The 18,699-nt window shown below is 41.3% G+C and overlaps 1 protein-coding gene across 1 annotated transcript in view; it reads right to left on the bottom strand.

Moving 5' to 3' along the window:
• The window catches only part of LOC142100257 (uncharacterized), a 160,559-nt gene extending 154,035 nt beyond the window's left edge, over window positions 1-6,524 (bottom strand). Inside the window, exons 1-3 of the mRNA XM_075184187.1 lie at window positions 6,218-6,524; window positions 3,904-3,983; window positions 290-460 (exon numbers count right to left, since the gene is read on the bottom strand). Coding sequence (XP_075040288.1) covers window positions 290-460; window positions 3,904-3,983; window positions 6,218-6,524 — 558 coding nt within the window. The remainder of the gene's footprint in view (window positions 1-289; window positions 461-3,903; window positions 3,984-6,217) is intronic.
• Window positions 6,525-18,699: the final 12,175 nt, after the last annotated feature.

Genomic DNA, 18,699 nt, shown 5'->3' with positions numbered 1-18,699 from the left:
TCCTCATACAGATAACCTGGCGCTCGTTATAAAAGCAGATTGACAAAAGCCGCTCTTGCTCTGCTCTGTGATATGTTTGCTCGCTATATATGGGATCCCCCTTTAGAGTAATAGAGAGGGAGCACCACACAATAAAACAAATCATTTAAATCTAATATCCCCAGTTTTCACCAACTACCATTATTATAAATCCTCAGGAAATCTCTCTCAGGCACAGGGAACAGAATCATAAGAACAGCACAGAGCATTCACCTGACCACAAGGTACATTGTAACATTCATGGGAATACCTTGGTCCGGAAGGTACGATAGCCGCGGAGTAAGAATGGGCTTCCGCAGGCCTCTTCCAGGACCTTCTTCTCCACCAGGGCTTTCTCCTCTTCTGCTGATGTCATGGCTCTCTTCCTCAAGATCTTAATAGCCACCTCCGTCTTGGTGACTGGTTCAGAGGCCAGCAGTACCTGTATGTGATAGAGAGATATAAATATGTTACAGGTTCAGGTGTACAAGTGGCTGCTCCTATATATACGCAGCAGGGACGTATGTGGTGGGACAGAGAGATAAAGAGATGTTACAGGGTCAAGGATACAAGGGACTGCTTAGATATATATATCAGGGAAATAGATAGATAGATAGATAGATAGATAGATAGATAGATAGATAGATAGATAGATAGATAGATAGAGCAGGGCTACAGGTAATGGGATAGAGAGAGATGTTAGAAGCGGCATCCTGAGTATATTTATATATATCTCTATTGAAAACAAATGTACTATTTACAGTCAGTGTTTGTGGTGTGGACCCATTCCATATACTGTATATAAAATCAGTTGTTACTCCTAAATATGACTGCAAGTTGTGAATGACAGCTGGTTGGAGAGTCTGTCCTGAGCCCACTCACAGTCATACTGTTACCTATGAAGAAGACACCAAGCTGGGGGACTCAGTGGCTGGAATAATATCTCCCAACTGACAGAGGTCCTGTGTAGGGAACCCCCCAGTTCTGGTAGTTGAGGAAGGAAGTTTCTGTGACTGAGCTGCTTATAAAGAGTAGTTATTTTATAATGGTTTAAATGATTTTTAATATGTTGTGTAAATCAAATGTAAATAATTGTTATATCATAGTAGTTATTTCTTGGTTATTATCATGTCTCTTTATTCCTGTCTTTATATAGAAAACTCCAACCAGCCCTGGCACAAAATCAAAATCGCACCCACATTTAATAATTAGACCTCCCTACAGCCCCAACATTAAAATAATAGTACTCCCATTTGATAAATAGATCTATTTCCCTCCGACCAGCCCTGACATTACATTAATAATATACACATTTAACAAATAGACCTATTTCGCTCCAACCAACCCAAACATTAAAGTAATAGTTTTTCCATTTAAAAAATAAACCTTTATCCCTCCCTCCAAACAATAACTTAATAGCATTTATGTTTAATATAACCATTTCCAACAACCATCCCCGGCATTAAATAATTAATATTCACATTTAATTAATACTTTTCCTCCCCAAACTCAGCCCTACATTCAATTAATAGTCCCAAACCACCCCAGCATTACATTAAAGGTCCTGTAACCACATCTTAATTTAATAGACTCCAGTCTATTAAAAAGCCCCACCAATAAATACAATTGCCCCACCACCACCCCACAAATAAAATGGCACCCATTACATTTTAAATTCCACCATTAAATTAATAGCTTACCTCCCACCCATGTACTATTAAGATAACCTCTCTCCCTTCCCTCATATCACACAATATATTAAGAACCCCCATTCCCTCACACATAATAGCCCCCTCTCTGCCCTCCATCACACTTAACAACCCCACCATCACACATAAAAGCCCCCCACTCTTCCCTCCTTCTCACATAACAGCCCCCCCCTCTGCCCTCCTTCTCACATAACAGCCCCTCCTCTGCCCTCCTTCTCACATAACAGCCCCTCCTCTGCCCTCCTTCTCACATAACAGCCCCCCCACTCTGCCCTCCTTCTCACATAACAGCCCCTCCTCTGCCCTCCTTCTCACATAACAGCCCCTCCTCTTCCCTCCTTCTCACCTAAAAGCCATTCCTCTGCCCTCCTTCTCACATAACAGCCCCCCACTCTGCCCTCCTCACATAACAGCCTCCCCTCTGCCCTCCTTCTCACATAACAGCCCCCACTCTGCCCTCCTTCTCACATAACAGCCATTCCTCTGCCCTCCTTCTCACATAACAGCCCCCCATCCTGCCCTCCATCACACTTAACAGCCCCCCACTCTGCCCTCCTTCTCACATAACAGCCCCCACTCTGCCCTCCTTCTCACATAACAGCCCCTCCTCTGCCCTCCTTCTCACATAACAGCCCCTCCTCTGCCCTCCTTCTCACCTAAAGGCCATTCCTCTGCCCTCCTTCTCACATAACAGCCCCCCACTCTGCCCTCCTCACATAACAGCCTCCCCTCTGCCCTCCTTTTCACATAACAGCCCCCACTCTGCCCTCCTTCTCACATAACAGCCAGCCCACTCTTCCCTCCTTCTCACATAACAGCCCCCCATCCTGCCCTCCATCACACTTAATAGCCCCCCCACTCTGCCCTCCTCCTCATATAACAGCCCCTCCCTCTGCCCTCCTTCTCACATAACAGCCCCTCCTCTGCCCTCCTTCTCACATAACAGCCCCTCCTCTGCCCTCCTTTTCACCTAACAGCCACTCCTCTGCCCTCCTTCTCATATAACAGTCCCCCCACTCTGCCCTCCTTACATAACAGCCCCCCCCTCTGCCCTCCTTCTCACATAACAGCCCCCACTCTGCCCTCTTTCTCACATAACAGCCCCCACTCTGCCCTCCTTCTCACATAACAGCCTCTCCTCTGCCCTCCTTCTCACATAACAGCCCCCCATCCTGCCCTCCTTCTCACATAACAGCCCCCCACTCTGCCCTCCTTCTCACATAACAGCCCCCACTCTGCCCTCCTTCTCACATAACAGCCCCCACTCTGCCCTCCTTCTCACATAACAGCCCCTCCTCTGCCCTCCTTCTCACATAACAGCCCCTCCTCTGCCGTCCTTTTCACCTAACAGCCACTCCTCTGCCCTCCTTCTCATATAACAGCCCCCCCACTCTGCCCTCCTTCTCACATAACAGCCCCCACTCTGCCCTCCTTCTCACATAACAGCCCCCACTCTGCCCTCCTTCTCACATAACAGCCCCCCTCTGCTCTCCTTCTCACATAACAGCCCCTCCTCTGCCCTCCTTCTCACATAACAGCCCCCACTCTGCCCTCCTTCTCACATAACAGCCCCCACTCTGCCCTCCTTCTCACATAACAGCCATTCCTCTGCCCTCCTTCTCACATAACAGCCATTCCTCTGCCCTCCTTCTCACATAACAGCCCCCCCTCCTCCTCACATAACAGCCCCCGCCTCTGCCCTCCTTCTCACATAACAGCCCCTCCTCTGCCCTCCTCCTCACATAACAGCCCCCCCACTCTGCCCTCCTTCTCACATAACAGCCCCCACTCTGCCCTCCTTCTCACATAACAGCCCCCACTCTGCCCTCCTTCTCACATAACAGCCATTCCTCTGCCCTCCTTCTCACATAACAGCCATTCCTCTGCCCTCCTTCTCACATAACAGCCCCCCCTCCTCCTCACATAACAGCCCCCGCCTCTGCCCTCCTTCTCACATAACAGCCCCTCCTCTGCCCTCCTCCTCACATAACAGCCCCCCCACTCTGCCCTCCTTCTCACATAACAGCCCCCACTCTGCCCTCCTTCTCACATAACAGCCCCTCCTCTGCCCTCCTTCTCACATAACAGCCCCCTCTCTGCCCTCCTTCTCACATAACAGCCCCCCTCTCCTCCTCACATAACAGCCCCCCCCCCCTCTGCCCTCCATCACACTTACCTTGTTACAGCTGCAGCTGCTGTGGAGACTCCTCTCTGTACACATGGGACAACACCTGTCATGTGACACGTCCCATGTGACTGCAGCCGGCCACAGAGGTAAGGGGAGGAGGGAGGGACAGAAACAGATACTCGGCCAGTCACAGTAAGGAAGGTGGCTGGTCCAGGAGGAAGGGCCACACACTGCACCCCCCGCCGCCGCACCCATAGTTCTGGTGGTTGGGGAAGGAAGTTTCTGTGACTGAGCTACTTATAAAGAGTAGTTATTTTATAATGGTTTAATTGATTTTTAATGTGTCGTGTAAATGAAATGTAAATAATTGTTATATCATAGTAGTTATTTCTTGGTTATTATCATGTCTCTTTGTTCCTGTCTTTATATAGACAGAGAGCATCTAGCCAGGTACTAAGTATAAACAGTGACAGGGTGCTACTACCCAATATAATAAAGAAGAGGAGAATCAAAATCTTACAATTAATATGTTTCAAACACGTTGTGCTACAGACATGTATTTCTTCATCATGTTCCCTGCAGAGTTTAGGATGATTTATTGGGTACTTGAGTCACATGTACATAGAGTACTGTATGTAGCCGTCTTACATGTACATTCACCTATAGAACGTTGTCATTTACAGGACAGCTAAATCTACCTAGTGGCTGGATAATCACATATTTTCTGATCAGTAGAAAATAACAATTACAGTTTTGGTGTTTCCTTATACACAGAATAAATTATAAGTGTGCATATGTATTAAGGCAGAATAGATAACCCATAATAAACATCTCAGAACAAAATAGAATTCATGAAACTTACAACTCCGAAGCCGCCCTGGCCCAATACACGTTGGAAATTGAAACGCTTGTTGCCTGGAGAGACGTTCCCGTGGCTGGCTGACGAAACACTGCTTCCTCCTTGGGGAGTAAAATAAGGGATATATTATTAATTTATTGTTTAGCAAAGCTGCAAAGGTGATTTTAATTATACCTGAACTGGGTTACTTGGGAACCCTTATTTTTCAAATGATCAATATTGTAATAGCAATACATGACACATATATGACAAAAACAGCATGGTTATATTGTAGTCTTCAACATCTGCTTTATCTATTGTCTTTTTGATTAAATATGTTTTATATATATATATATATATATATATATATATATATATATATATATATATGTTAAAGTATGTATAATTTTACTACATGTCCCATACAAAACTGTGTAATCTTCGGATTTATTTCCTTTATCAACTTTTTCTTTTTTAACCTTTAGATCAGTATTTGAATAGTATTAGACCACAAACACACACACCATGTCACTGTCTGACTACTGTACTAACAGTTATCATCAGATACCTTAAAGGGGATGATAACCTCAGCAGAATTGTATTATTTGCACAATCAGATGAAAGGTTAGGCAAGACTGGGGTGCCCCTGGCCAAACAGGGAGTCACAGGAATATATGTGTCATGAGTGACCCTCTTCAGCCAAGAATGACGAGCCTCATGGTTGATGGAGTTAAGCAATACAATACATTGTTATAGGTAACTCCAGACAAGATTTTTGCTGAACCTTTCTGGTCCCAGTTAGTAGTACCAAGGAGGGACCCCCAACATTCAGGAGATTCTCGCTCTGCTCCCCCCAATGTATTATATAAATGGAGACATCTAGGAGAAATGTGACTTCTCACCAGCTAGATGCAGGATGTGGGAGATATCTGACTGAATGAGTTCCTCACTTGGAGAATATAATGAGGGGCCTGCGGAGAGGACTGTGTATCTAGATTTAATGACAACATTATACAAAAAAGCTGATTATACCCAATGAGTTAGATTCAGATTAGATGCGCTGGGTTACAGCACCTTTTTGTTGTGCACCAGTCTTCATAAATGTTCCTAAAAATGTTTAATGTAATACTTCATTCATTAATCAATTAATGCATTAAATATTTAATCAATTACATTTGTCAGTGATTTCCACACTACTATTCATCTCACATATTTCATTCATTTACTGTAAGTAACTAAAAAAAACAATTAACGTCATTGACTTTTTTTTTTTTTCATTTTAAATATCTGTAATGCCTGAATAACTGTAGTAAGTAACTCTTAAGATATGAAATATGAAGAAATACAATCAATATTGTTTATACTGAAACATTTTCAATATACAAAATTGGCCATGTAAAGTATTATTTAAATATAACAGACATTCAACTACATTTTCGGTTTCATCTATCACTGCTGAGGTTCTACAAGTACTCCTTACTTAAAAAAAACATGTGCCTATAGATACCGCCTTCCCCTCTGTACCTGGTATTGGCTGATCACCATCTAATTCCTCGGCCTTGCTCTCTTCTCTCTTCCTCTTCTTCCCATGGTCATCCTCAGGACATGAGGATACCGCCTTCCCCTCTGTACCTGGTCTTGGCTGATCATCATCTAATTCCTCGGCCTTGCTCTCTTCTCTCTTCCTCTTCTTCTCATGGTCATCCTCAGGACTTGTCCTCTTCTTCTTCGGCTCCGCTGTCTCTTTCTTCTGTCCCTTTCTGCTCCTCTTCCTTCCTTCCATCTTCTTGTTCTCCTCCGATAGCTTCTGCTTCACTCCACCAGACTCCATTAAAGTTGAGTTGTGACTTATAACTGCCGCTCACAACTCTGAAAATAAACATCTCCGTTGCCATGACTACAGGTACGTGATATCAGCAGGAGGATGGAATCCTGTGATGTCACCGGTCTCCCAGCTCCCTGTATACACTGTAATGTATTTATTATGAGGGAGGATCTGTGATTTGATGGGTAGAGGAATTTGTGGATGGATTTTATTTTATGTATAAAGATTTAGTCAATGTAATTTATAAAGTATAAATTGGAAGTGGTTTCTCGATGCCCAACTTTTATCCACTAGGCCATAATGTTACTCACTATGTCAAATATGTTTCAATGTCTGGTTCTCTCACTGTTTTTTACAAGAGGTACCTATCAATGGGAAACTCTTTATAACCCCCTTTTAATAAGCAATTGCCATTGAGTTTTTATCTGTGTGCATTACACAATCGGTCAGAGTGTTAAGGAAAAACAGACTAACTTAACTCACTGATCCTCCACCTAACCATGCTCTGGTCTATATTATTACAGTGGATGGTACATTATTTGGTCTCAAAATTATTAATAAAAAGTGTCATATTGTCTTAATCAATGTAACATTTGGCTCAGATCTAGTGACTCAGCAACCCTTACAATGGGCTGCTCAGCTAACCTATGAACCTCCAATACTTTAAAGATAAGACACTTTTGCAGTTTATATAAATAAAGATTAAAGCCTGGTCCAAATTACCACTGTGAGTACATGTTAGCCTAGGAAAATGTTTTATTACTACTCATCCTGTATGTCATTCAAAAATCTGCAAAATACCATCCACATACTTTATTTTTATTGAAATCATCTTTCATCTATCATTTTTTTTAGAAAACACAACAAATCAAATTATACTGGTGTCATAAGCAATTCCCCTCTGAAGAAGACCCAGATTAGCTTTTATAGTAAAAGAAAAAGTGTATGTGTTTGTTTCAGTTGTAACTCACAGCTCCAGTTAGCAGAAATAAACAGTTGCTGTAAAAAAAAAATGAATATAATTTTCTGACCTACTGGGGGACACTGTATTAAAAATAACTTAAAGGTAAAAGAAAATAAATTGAGATAAAAAATTGTCAAAATAAAACCACCCTCTCCTTTGTATCGCTATTTCTCCCCCTAACATAGAGGAATGACACAGATTGGGTCTTATGTAGAGTTGGACAAAATTTTACACTTGCAATGTAAATGTAAATAGTGTCTCCTAATCTACTATGTATTCCAAGTCACACCTACATATTCGTTATATACCATTAAAGCATATCTTACTTTAAAAGCACAGGACACACTTTAAGTATATCAAACCTGACAGCCCGTAAGACCATCAAACATTTTTTTAAAAAAATTGTGTCTCCCCTAATTTACAAGCACCAGCACAAGGCTGTGCCAGCCAGGGCTGGTGGCAATATAGCAGGGAAATCCTCAGTGTGGGTTCCCAATACCATAGAGGCAAACCAGCCATAGGGTGATCAGCAAGGGCCTGGATTCCATAGGGGGACTGGGCATGCATAAAATGATGTGGCCCCCATCCCCTTATATTTACTCAGCGCACTGGGACTTATAGGGACCCAGGGAAAATGTCAATAATACACACACACACCATTTCAATAACAAAGCCCATGTACTTGAAATAAAAATACCTCTACAATGCACTGGGACCTTTGCTAGCATGTACACACAACTGTCATCACTAGTAATCGGCACTTACACCAAACCTGTGGCTGGTAAGTGATACATTATAAAACAACATGTACTTTTGGAATGCCCAAAGCTTGAATTGGACGTTGCTGCGCTCACTGGCGTATGCGCCAGTTCCCGGCATACGCAGTGTGATTTTTACACAAAATACGGCACATATCAGCATTTATGTTTCTTAATGAATCAGACCTAATATCTGTGGATATAACTCACTTAGCTTAACATGTAATAGACACATATTGCAATCTTCAACATCTGTTTTTTCTAATTGCTTTTAATTAAATACATGTTTAGGTACATGATTGTAGCATGTAATTGAAAGAACAATTTGCAACCATGTGAAAGCATATAGTACAGTTTATATACCCTACCAACATTTATATAATAATAATGTCCTCATCACATCTATATATACAGTGCTGTTTATATTCATTTTCCAAACTGAACTAAAAAAAGACCATTGAAATATGATTGGTTACTATGGGTTACAGCACCTTTTTGTTATGTACCTGTCTTCATAAATGTTCCCCTAAATATTGATTGTACTGGTTCATTGATTGTTTTTGCCTTTTAAATATCTTTAATACCTGAATAACCATAGCAACACTTAATATTTGGAACATGGAAAAATCCCTCAATATAGTTTATACTGTAACATTTTCAATATACAAAATTACCCATGTAAAGTATTATTTAAATATACCAGACATGCAACTACATTTTCGGTCTTTCTGTTACTGCTGGTAATTCGTTACAATAAGATACACACCGCACTGAGTGTAGTCACAACCCCCTTATATTACTTCTAATAATTCATCAGAGTAATATATATAAATAATTATATATATAGGGGGGGGCGGTGCACCCACACATGACAACAATTTAAAAAAAAGGTATAGGAAAAGAAAATGTGTGTACATGGGGCACTCCATGGCTTACACATTTCCCACATATAAAACATGCATTTCTGCTTTATTGGTATACATTAAAAATAAAATGTAAAATGATTGTTTTTCTGCAATTAGCTAGTGAAAAATTAAAAAGGAATTATGAAGATAGAAATCCAAAACAAACCTATTAAAGTAGCAGCCAATAGCTGTCAAACCACGTCACTACTACTTAAATAATACATATGACCATATAATAAAGGTACTTTAAACCCTCAAAATTCCTTTATTATATATTCATTGCCAATATTATAACAAATAACAGACACTTAACAAAAATATGATAAATAAACAGCAAATAAGGATTATCAGTCAACTATATGTTATTTAAGGAGTAGTGACGTGGTTTGGCAGCTATTGGCTGCTATTTTAACAGTTATTTTTTGGGGGATTTCTAGTTTCATAATTCCTTTATAATATATTTGCTAGCTAATTGGATTGCAGAAAAACAACCCTTTTACATTTTATTTTTATTGTATACCAATAAAGCAGAAATGCATGTTTTAAATGTGGGAGATTTGAAAGCCATGGAGAGCCCCTTGCACACACATTTTCTTTTCTTTTTTCTTTATTGGGGGTTCTTAATTAGGTTACCTCCCTTTAATAACTACTAATTGGGTCAGTGGTCAGGGAACTGGGGTAAATTACCCCAAATGGGGTAAAAATGAAATTCCTGGGGGTAATGCTGCCGATTCACATGCTGTCAGTTGGATTGTAGACCCCTTTAAATGTAAAATTGCTGTTGAACCAGAAGAGCCTCAAGGGTTGACAGAGGCACTTCTTGAGCTTCGATGCAATAATAAAGCACTTATTGCATTTGAAAACAATGCAGATCTGTCATATTTTTGGATGTCAACAGCTGCAAAGGCATTCAAAATTGCACATGAGGAGGCCGTTCAAAAGTTGCTGCCTTTTGCAACAACCTACCTTTGCGAACAAGGATTCTCCACTCAAACGAGCATAAAAACAAAGCAGAGAAATCGACTGGACGCTGAAGACTGTATCCAAATTGCTCTGACATGAAAATGCCCCAATATTGATGCTCTCGTATAAAAAATGAAGCAACATCATTTCTCTAAAACCTGAAGTTCTGAAGTTGAAGCTTTTAAAGACATTTTTAATAGATTCAATAACATTTTGAATTCCAATAATTAATAATATATGATTTCCTTCCTTTCAAATCAAGGGGGTAATGTTGGCGTATCTAAATATATTTGGGGGTAAAACGTAAAAAAGTTCCCTGACCCCTGCTCTAGCCCCTACTATACTATACCAATTCTGGCTTATTATAGCAGGGGGTAGGGTCAGGAAGACACGATTAGCCCCACCCACGTCACCAATGAAGTGGGGAGGATTGGCGAGGTTGCCCTGCCATCCCAGGAGTCCGGGAGAGCTCCATAAAATTCATGAGTCTTCCGGACATTCCAGGAGAGTAGGCAACTATGGTATTATGTGGGTATTATGTGGGAGGAATGAAGAGTTGATACAAACACAGGCAATGGCCCACAGCTCATATTAAATATATCAGCTATGAGGAGGAGCTGCTGCAAATCCTCCCATGGGATACAATTGAGGGCACAAATGTGCAGGACACTAACAGACCTCCATAACAGCAACAGGCTGGTAAATATAGCTATGAATTTACCCATAAATGTGTTTAAAGTTTTTTGTTTTTTTTAAAAAATCAGATTGCATGATAAATGTGGACAAGTCAATGCAAACAGGCTACCACATGAAAGTATGTGAATAGTAGGTTCGGGTTACAGAGGATTAATAACAGGTGTCACTTAGGCAGTCTAACAAATGTATAGTTTATTTGATGTAAAGACTATAACATAAAGAAGTAATATAATGCAAAGCGTAATATGATACAGAGAGAAGATAAAATACGAAGTATAAATATAAGAAATACTTAACTGGTGCCAATACATTGTTCCAGTAGATATGTTTAATCACAGATTATCCTAGGGATCCATCTTTCTCACAGTCTCTGATGGCATGTTATCTCGAGAGCTAGGATAAACAAACTGGTACAACTAAACAGGGTACTTGGCATTTCTGCAGTGATCCAAGCTGAAGCAGGGTTATGTCACAGTTACTTTGCTTTGATTGACCAGGACCTTGAAATCATTTGCATATAAGGTATAGACTTTCTATTGGTATAATACTGATAAGAAGTTCACATATGAGCAGTAGGCACAAGGACACCACCCTAGCTGAGACGTATCTGGTATGTGTCCTTGATTATATAAGCATTGCAAAATCACTGGTTATATAAGCATTTAAAGTAATACGCACATGAAAGTACAAACAACAAATTGGGGTTTCAGCAGTCATTTTGTTAGACCTGCCACACTGGTCAAAACACAAAATTCCTTCTAAATATCCTTATCAAAATATGTAATTAAAATTCTGGGGTACATAAATAAAATTATAAATTTAACATGAAAGCTAACTCCCCTGTGTTATTTCATTTGTTATCTTAATCCGCAATTAATCTTGGGTGACACCATGGCTGCGTGCACTGTCCATCATCTTGTTTTTCATAAAAATACTTATAGCATGATTTTTGGGGATTCCTCCACTTGGTCAATAGATAGCGCCACTAATTCCGCAGCACTGTGTAGAGAATATTTGCCATTCACATCAGTCCCTGCCCCATTGAAACTTAAAATCCAAATTCCCAAACACATACTGATTAATTTTGTCAGCAGCCAATTATTTTACCAGTATGTTTTTTGGAATATGAGAGGAAACCAGAGCACCCAAGGGAAACCAACGTAAAATACAAACTCCACAAAGATAAGGTCCTGCTATAGTATGGGTATGGCATCCATGACCAGAAAGTCCCCTGTATACACAGGTGTATAGCACAAGTTGTGTGTGGAGTGGACACTGGTGGTGGTGCAGTGCAAAGTCATAATAGATATCGTTGGGTGCCAGATCATCTCATAAAATGAAATTAACATTTTTATTGACACCTCTCTTGAACAATAAGATCAACAGTTGCAATGAATCACAATACACAAATGCCAAACTACTCCAGCAGATATCATAACTGTTACTCTCACATGTTCTCGAAATGCCTCCTGCAGAATACTTCAACAGATGTTAACACTATTAAATACTTCCTGTAGATGTTAACACTATTAAATACTATTTACTACTATTAAATACCTCCTCTCTCCACCTACACTGTGCTTAAATAATACAACTGCCAATAATAACACAATTGCATACCCGATGTCGCTGGGTGCAGTAGTTCCACACATTCTGACTTTGCACTCACTCTCATATACCAAACAATAGATACAATGGATGCACTTATCCCCATAACTAGGGTTTTTCTCCTATTCAACATCCCGCTATCCATCGATTATCCTTGTCTTGGTATATACCTCCCTGTTCACAGTGACCCTCTTACTTACAGTCCCTCTGTTACTGTCCACATTGAACATTCCATTATCCAGGGATCCTTGTGTAATTGGGAACCACACTGCTAATGTGCATATAAATTAGAGATGGGCGGGCTCGGTTCCCCGAGAACCAAACCCACCCGAAATTTGGGTATCCGAGTACCGATCCGAGTAGGCTCGGTACTCTCCAGCCCGCTCAGAATCCAAATCGATCAATAGCTTTAATACTTTTTAAAATGTAGCCCCTCAAACACCATGTCCCTTTTTTCACAGATTTAACATGGTTGGACGCTGTTTATTAGACTCAACCTTATTATTAAAACTATATATATATATATATATATATATATATATATATATATATATATATCTATCTATATATCTATATATATATATATATATATATATATCTATATTTATACCAAAAGTGCATACAAATGTATTTATGTCAGCCTGCAAAGGTTTTGACAAATAATCAGGGTCCCATGCACACAGCGTTTAAACACCAGGGTCCCACGTACACTAAGTTTAAACACCAGGGTCCCACTTACATAGAGCTAAGACATCAGTTACAGGCCATGCAAGAGAAATACAAAGATTTAGAGAAAGCAAGTTTCGTACAGCAAACTGACACACAGAAAGAGAAAAATTGACAGTCATAGGCACTAAGGATAGTTGCACCCATCATGTTAGACAGGTGCGGGCGCACTCAAGTCTCAGCACTGGTAAGGGGTAAATTTCTATTTATATTCTAGATTATATAATGGCTGAATAGTTTTCTATTTTACTCCTAGTGGAGAGGGGATCTGATGCAGACAGATACCAAACTGTCTTTGTCCAATTTTTTTTATATAATCGAATTTCTAGTTCTACAGTCTATGCAGGCTGCTTTTTTTTCTTTTTTACTACAAGTGGATGGGGGGGGGGGGGTGATCTGATGCAGACGGATACCAGACTGTCTTTGTCCATTTCTCTGTATATTCGAATTTCTAGTTCTACAGTCTGTGCAGGCTGCTTTTTTTATATTCAACTACAAGTGGAGGGCGGGGGGGGGGAGCATAGATAGCCACCAAGCTACCGTGGTCCATTTAATTTTACTTTCTAATTCCACAGTCTGTGCAGGCTGCTTTTTTTATATTCAACAACAAGTGGAGGGTGTAATATACACCCAAAGATGATGACTACATTGCCAATAATAAAAGATGGAGGAGGTAATGGTAATATACAAGGGGTTCTCTCCCATTCCCTGTGGCTTACCACCACACATACTCACCCTTTCTAGGGTCTCTGTCAGGCCAATCCATGCCTCTTATCCAGGTATTCTCCTCCAAAGACTCTCTTTGTTCTTCAGGCCCTTGCTTGTTGCGAACCCTCCCCCTCTTGTCCACACTTTAGACTCATGGCAGCCTCCATACACAAATTTGCATTGGTGCCTCTTCTTTTTACAGACTCTGGTCCTCCACATGTCCTCTCTTTACCTTGAACTGGCCACCCATGTCATCACATCGGACCACCTCTCTGATGACACGACCGCATGCTTCGCCAGAGCCCTCCATGCTCTAACAAGCACTCGTCTCCCCTCCTACATTGTCCCTACAGTGATCTCATCTGCAATCACCAGGGAGTGGGGCCACACAGTAAATCCAACATACGTAAATCTGAAAATTATTAACTTTAGATTCACTATTTTCATTAGCCATATAAAATTTCATTTCACAAAATAAGGGTGTATGTGTGCATTTGCATACCTTCCAACTGCCCCCATTGTGTGCATTTGCATACCTTCCAACTGTCCCCATTTTGAGAGGGCAGTCCCAATTAGTGAACCTTGAATGGAGCGGAATTGCTCAAATATGTGCAGAGTTTTGTCACAAAGTGGGAATTTGGGGAGGATGTAGAGGAATTTGGGCTGAGTGGCACAGGACTTATTTTATCCCAACTCTACATGTCTCAGTGTTGGACAGTGTGGCATTTGATAACTGTCATACTACTCCATACTAAGGCATTTTAGAGTTACTAACCCTTCTCCCATGATGCATCTCTATACAGGGCAAGAACTGTACAAGCTCAGTTCATTCTGAAGTGAAAAAATGTGAGGCTTTTGCATTTGAGCTTGGTATGGAAAACAAAGATGTTGGGCCTGAATCATTAAGGAAAGTAAGGCAAATAAAGGAGTACATGTTCTCTGGGACAAACCATGTTACAATACAAGGGGTGCAAATTAGTTTATTACTTTACACATAAGTTAAATACTGGCTGTTTTTTCATGTAGCACACAAATTTTTGATAGCTTTATTTTTACACTGAAATTTAAAGTTGATCTATGACGTGCCTTACACTAACTATACACCTGTCCCCACATTTTAAAATGACCTCCCCCTCCCCCTGGTTTTACCCAGGTAGAAAGTTACTCCTTTTTTATGCTTTGCTCTCCTTAATGACTTAGGCCTGTTATGTTTAATCAACTTGTAAAGTTGCATACTGTGAAAATTTCCTGAAGCCTGCAGCACCCTTGGTCTTTGCCAAAGTGGTGCTGAATGTAATGATAAGATGAATAGTTTATTATAGTGAACAGTTTTGTAGCCACCAGCATCATTATAAGGATGTCCTCCAATGCCCATGCGCCACAGATAAGCTCAGAATTCATTTTTCCACTGTCACATATATGTCACGATTAGGGTTTCCTGAAAACTGGGAAATAAAATGGTAAGTAGAAATACTAAATGTAACACCCTGTGGTTAAAGTGGTCCTGTATTAAATAGTCATACCAGCACTACTATACTGCTTGTATAATTTACCACTTGGTGATGAATTGTCACAATCAAATGTGTGACCAATGCAGAAGCCACAATGAGTGAGCTTTTTATGTAGACCTCAGTGCATTTTGGTCACCTGAAAAATAGCTGCCAATTGTATAACCCAGTCAGTAATAGAGAGACACTTTAAGATGCAACTTAATTAACCGGAAACTGATGTTCTGGCTAAATTTTATCAAGGAACTTCCCTTCAGCAGAATGAATAAACGGATTCAATTTATGCATTTCTCAACAACTTTGTTAACATCTGCCCAGGAGACACAGGGGTACTTTAGTGATATAGACATATTTCTGCATACTGGATGCTATTCTCTGTTCTATGTGTATGTGTGTGTCTGTCTCATGTGTGTATATACATTTACTATGTCGCCACTTCTATTAAAGTACGATTTTGGTTACACTGTATGTTAATTTGAGGTTTCCAATGTGGTTTCAAAATTGGGTAATATAAGGATATGTTAATTTACGTATAGGAAACTGTAAATCTGGCACTCCAAATGAAGGAAATTGCAGAATGTGAGTTTTGCATTCAAATTGAAGGTAAAGTACTGGGCACTTCAATTAATTAAGGGACATGTTTTATATTTGCAGGCCAAATCAGATGGTGTTATGTAAAATCAGATACAGGTGTTCCTGATCTATCTAATTATTGGAGATTCTAAAACCAGATGTCTGAGAAGCAGGTCCAGCTTCCAGGGATGGCCACACTTTTAAGGAGGAATGTATATAGGGGCAGGGTACATTATTGCGACAGAAGAAATGTTGGCCTTTAACCTGCTGACATGAAAATATCGGCAGGCTAAATGCTGACACTTCTATTATGCTGACAGGTTGACAGTGTGATTGGTGGCATGCACAATGTCATCAATGAAAATGCCGACATTAAAAGTCCAATGTCAGCGGGTCCACTGGCTATACCACCTTATCAGCCTGCATTGGTCTTTTAATGTTGGCATTGTCATTGGCAACATTGTCAACCCGTCAGCATGATAGTACTATCAGCATTTAGCCTGCAGACATTTTCATGTTGACAGGTTAAGTCGCAATTATGACCACCCCTGTTATATAGATAGCCCCTAGTAACTTTAGGGATTAGTAGCCACACAAGTGGTTAGTGTATTTGTTACGAGCCGCGGCGGCGATGGCTCATCTGCTCCTTAGAAAGAGCATTCGGTTGTTGTCCTGACAGCAGGGACATCACTTCTGCACCCTTATCCCAGCTGTCACCAGGACAAAAGCCGGGATGCTCTGTAGTACAACGCTGCGCCCCAGCTGGGCGCGTGTGCATTAGCCCCAGAGCAATTACAATCACCTGTGACTGATTAGGTTGGGCTGATGCCCTGACATTTTGATTGGTGACTGGCACTATTTATGGCAGGAAGACCTTAGCCCCCCTGCCGATTATAGCTCCTGTTCCCACATTTGCTAACCTGCTCCAGATTTACTGTGGATACTCTGCCCGATACTGACTGATATCTGTTGTGACCTTAGCTTGTTTTGGACCCTGCTTTTTTTGCTGCTCCTGACCTCTGCCTGACTCTTGGATTCTCCTTGCTTGCAAACTGCCCTGACCTTTGGCCTGTCCCTGTTATTTCTGTTTGCTACGGACCTATGTTCCTTGGACTATTCCTACTAGAGATGCTCACTGACCCCCGTGTTTTGGATTTGGTTTTTCATCTGGGTTACCGTCGTGTTTTGGTTTTGCCAAACCGCCCTTGCGTGTTTTGGTTTTGGTTTTGTTTGGTTTTGTTTTGCAATTTTGTTTAAAAATCAATGTTTTGGGGCATAAAATAACCAAATTTAGTGCTCCACCTGTTTCTTGGATAAGTAATGTAATTGTAAAACTAATAAATTATGAAAAAAAACAGTTTAATTCCTGGTAGGCCATCATTAATTGTACACACAAACCAGATTGTCTTCCTCTCCATTTATGCATATTGGCAATGCAGCCATCGTCTTTGGGTGTATATTACACTTATAGTTAAATATCTAAAGAAATGGACAAAGCAGTTTGGTTTCTGTCTCTCTAGGCCCCCCTCCACTTATAAAAAATACTAAAAAATTCAGCTGTTATAGACTGTACAATTATCACACGCCGGGTGTGTGGGCAGCGCACCTGACACCCGGCAGACTTACCTGGCTCCGGCGCTCCGCTTCCCGCTGGGCGCCGCCATCTTGGATCCGGGTCTGCTCATCCTCAATCCAATGGACAGACCGAGAGGGTGAACCAGGATTTGGAGACCTACCTCAGAATGTTTTCTACCGCCAACCAGGATAACTGGGTAGATCTGCTACCATGGGCGGAATTTGCCCATAACAACGCCTTCCATAAGTCTTCGGCTAAATCCCCTTTTCTGGTGGTCTATGGACATCATCCGTCTCTTCCTAAATTTGAGTCCCTCCCACCCACCCAGGTGCCTGCAGCCAATTCTCTATATAACAAATTCCTCACCATTTGTAGACAAGTAAGGTCCTGTCTTAAGAAAACTTCTACACGCTACAAACTGGCCGCGGATAAAAAACGTAGATTTCTTCCCATTTTCAAGGCTGGTGATAGAGTGTGGATCTCCACCAAGAATATACGCCTCAGAGTCCCTTGCATGAAATTGGCTCCGCGATTTATTGGCCCATACAGCATCTCTGAAGTTATTAACCCAGTCTGCTTTAAATTACGATTACCAGCATCTCTGCGCATTGTTAACTCTTTCCATATGTCTTTATTAAAACCTCTGAAGATTAATCGATTCACTTCGGTAGCTTCTTCCATCACTCCTGGAGTCCATCAAGAGGAGGAGTTCGAACTCAAACAAATCTTGGACTCAAAAAGTTGTAAAGGCGGCCTGAAATACCTGGTTGATTGGAAGGGCTTCGGTCCTGAAGAACGCTCTTGGGTTCGTGCATCCGACCTCCACGCCCCCTCCCTGCTGGATAAATTCCACAAAAAATTTCCCTTGAAACTTGGCAGTAGACGTGCGGTGCTCGTCTTTAAAGGGGGGGTACTATCACACGCCGGGTGTGCGGGCAGCGCACCCGATACCCGGCAGACTTACCTGGCTCCGGCGCTCCGCTTCCCGCTGGGCGCCGCCATCTTGGATCCGGGTCTGCGCATGCGCAGACCCGGCGGTGACATGAATCTCCCTGCCTGCAGCTGATTGGTCCTTCTCATTGGCGACAACTTTAAAAGGCACCTCCTCCCTATCTTCAGTGCCTGTTCTTTGAGTCACCTCCTGGTGATAGAAGTGGCTTCCTGGCATCTCCTGCTACTTTCTTCCTGCCTAGTCT

This window comes from Mixophyes fleayi, chromosome 8 (assembly GCF_038048845.1).
Source record: "Mixophyes fleayi isolate aMixFle1 chromosome 8, aMixFle1.hap1, whole genome shotgun sequence".
In the NCBI taxonomy this organism is placed as follows: domain Eukaryota; kingdom Metazoa; phylum Chordata; class Amphibia; order Anura; family Limnodynastidae; genus Mixophyes; species Mixophyes fleayi.
This window is presented reverse-complemented; position numbering and strand designations above follow the sequence as displayed.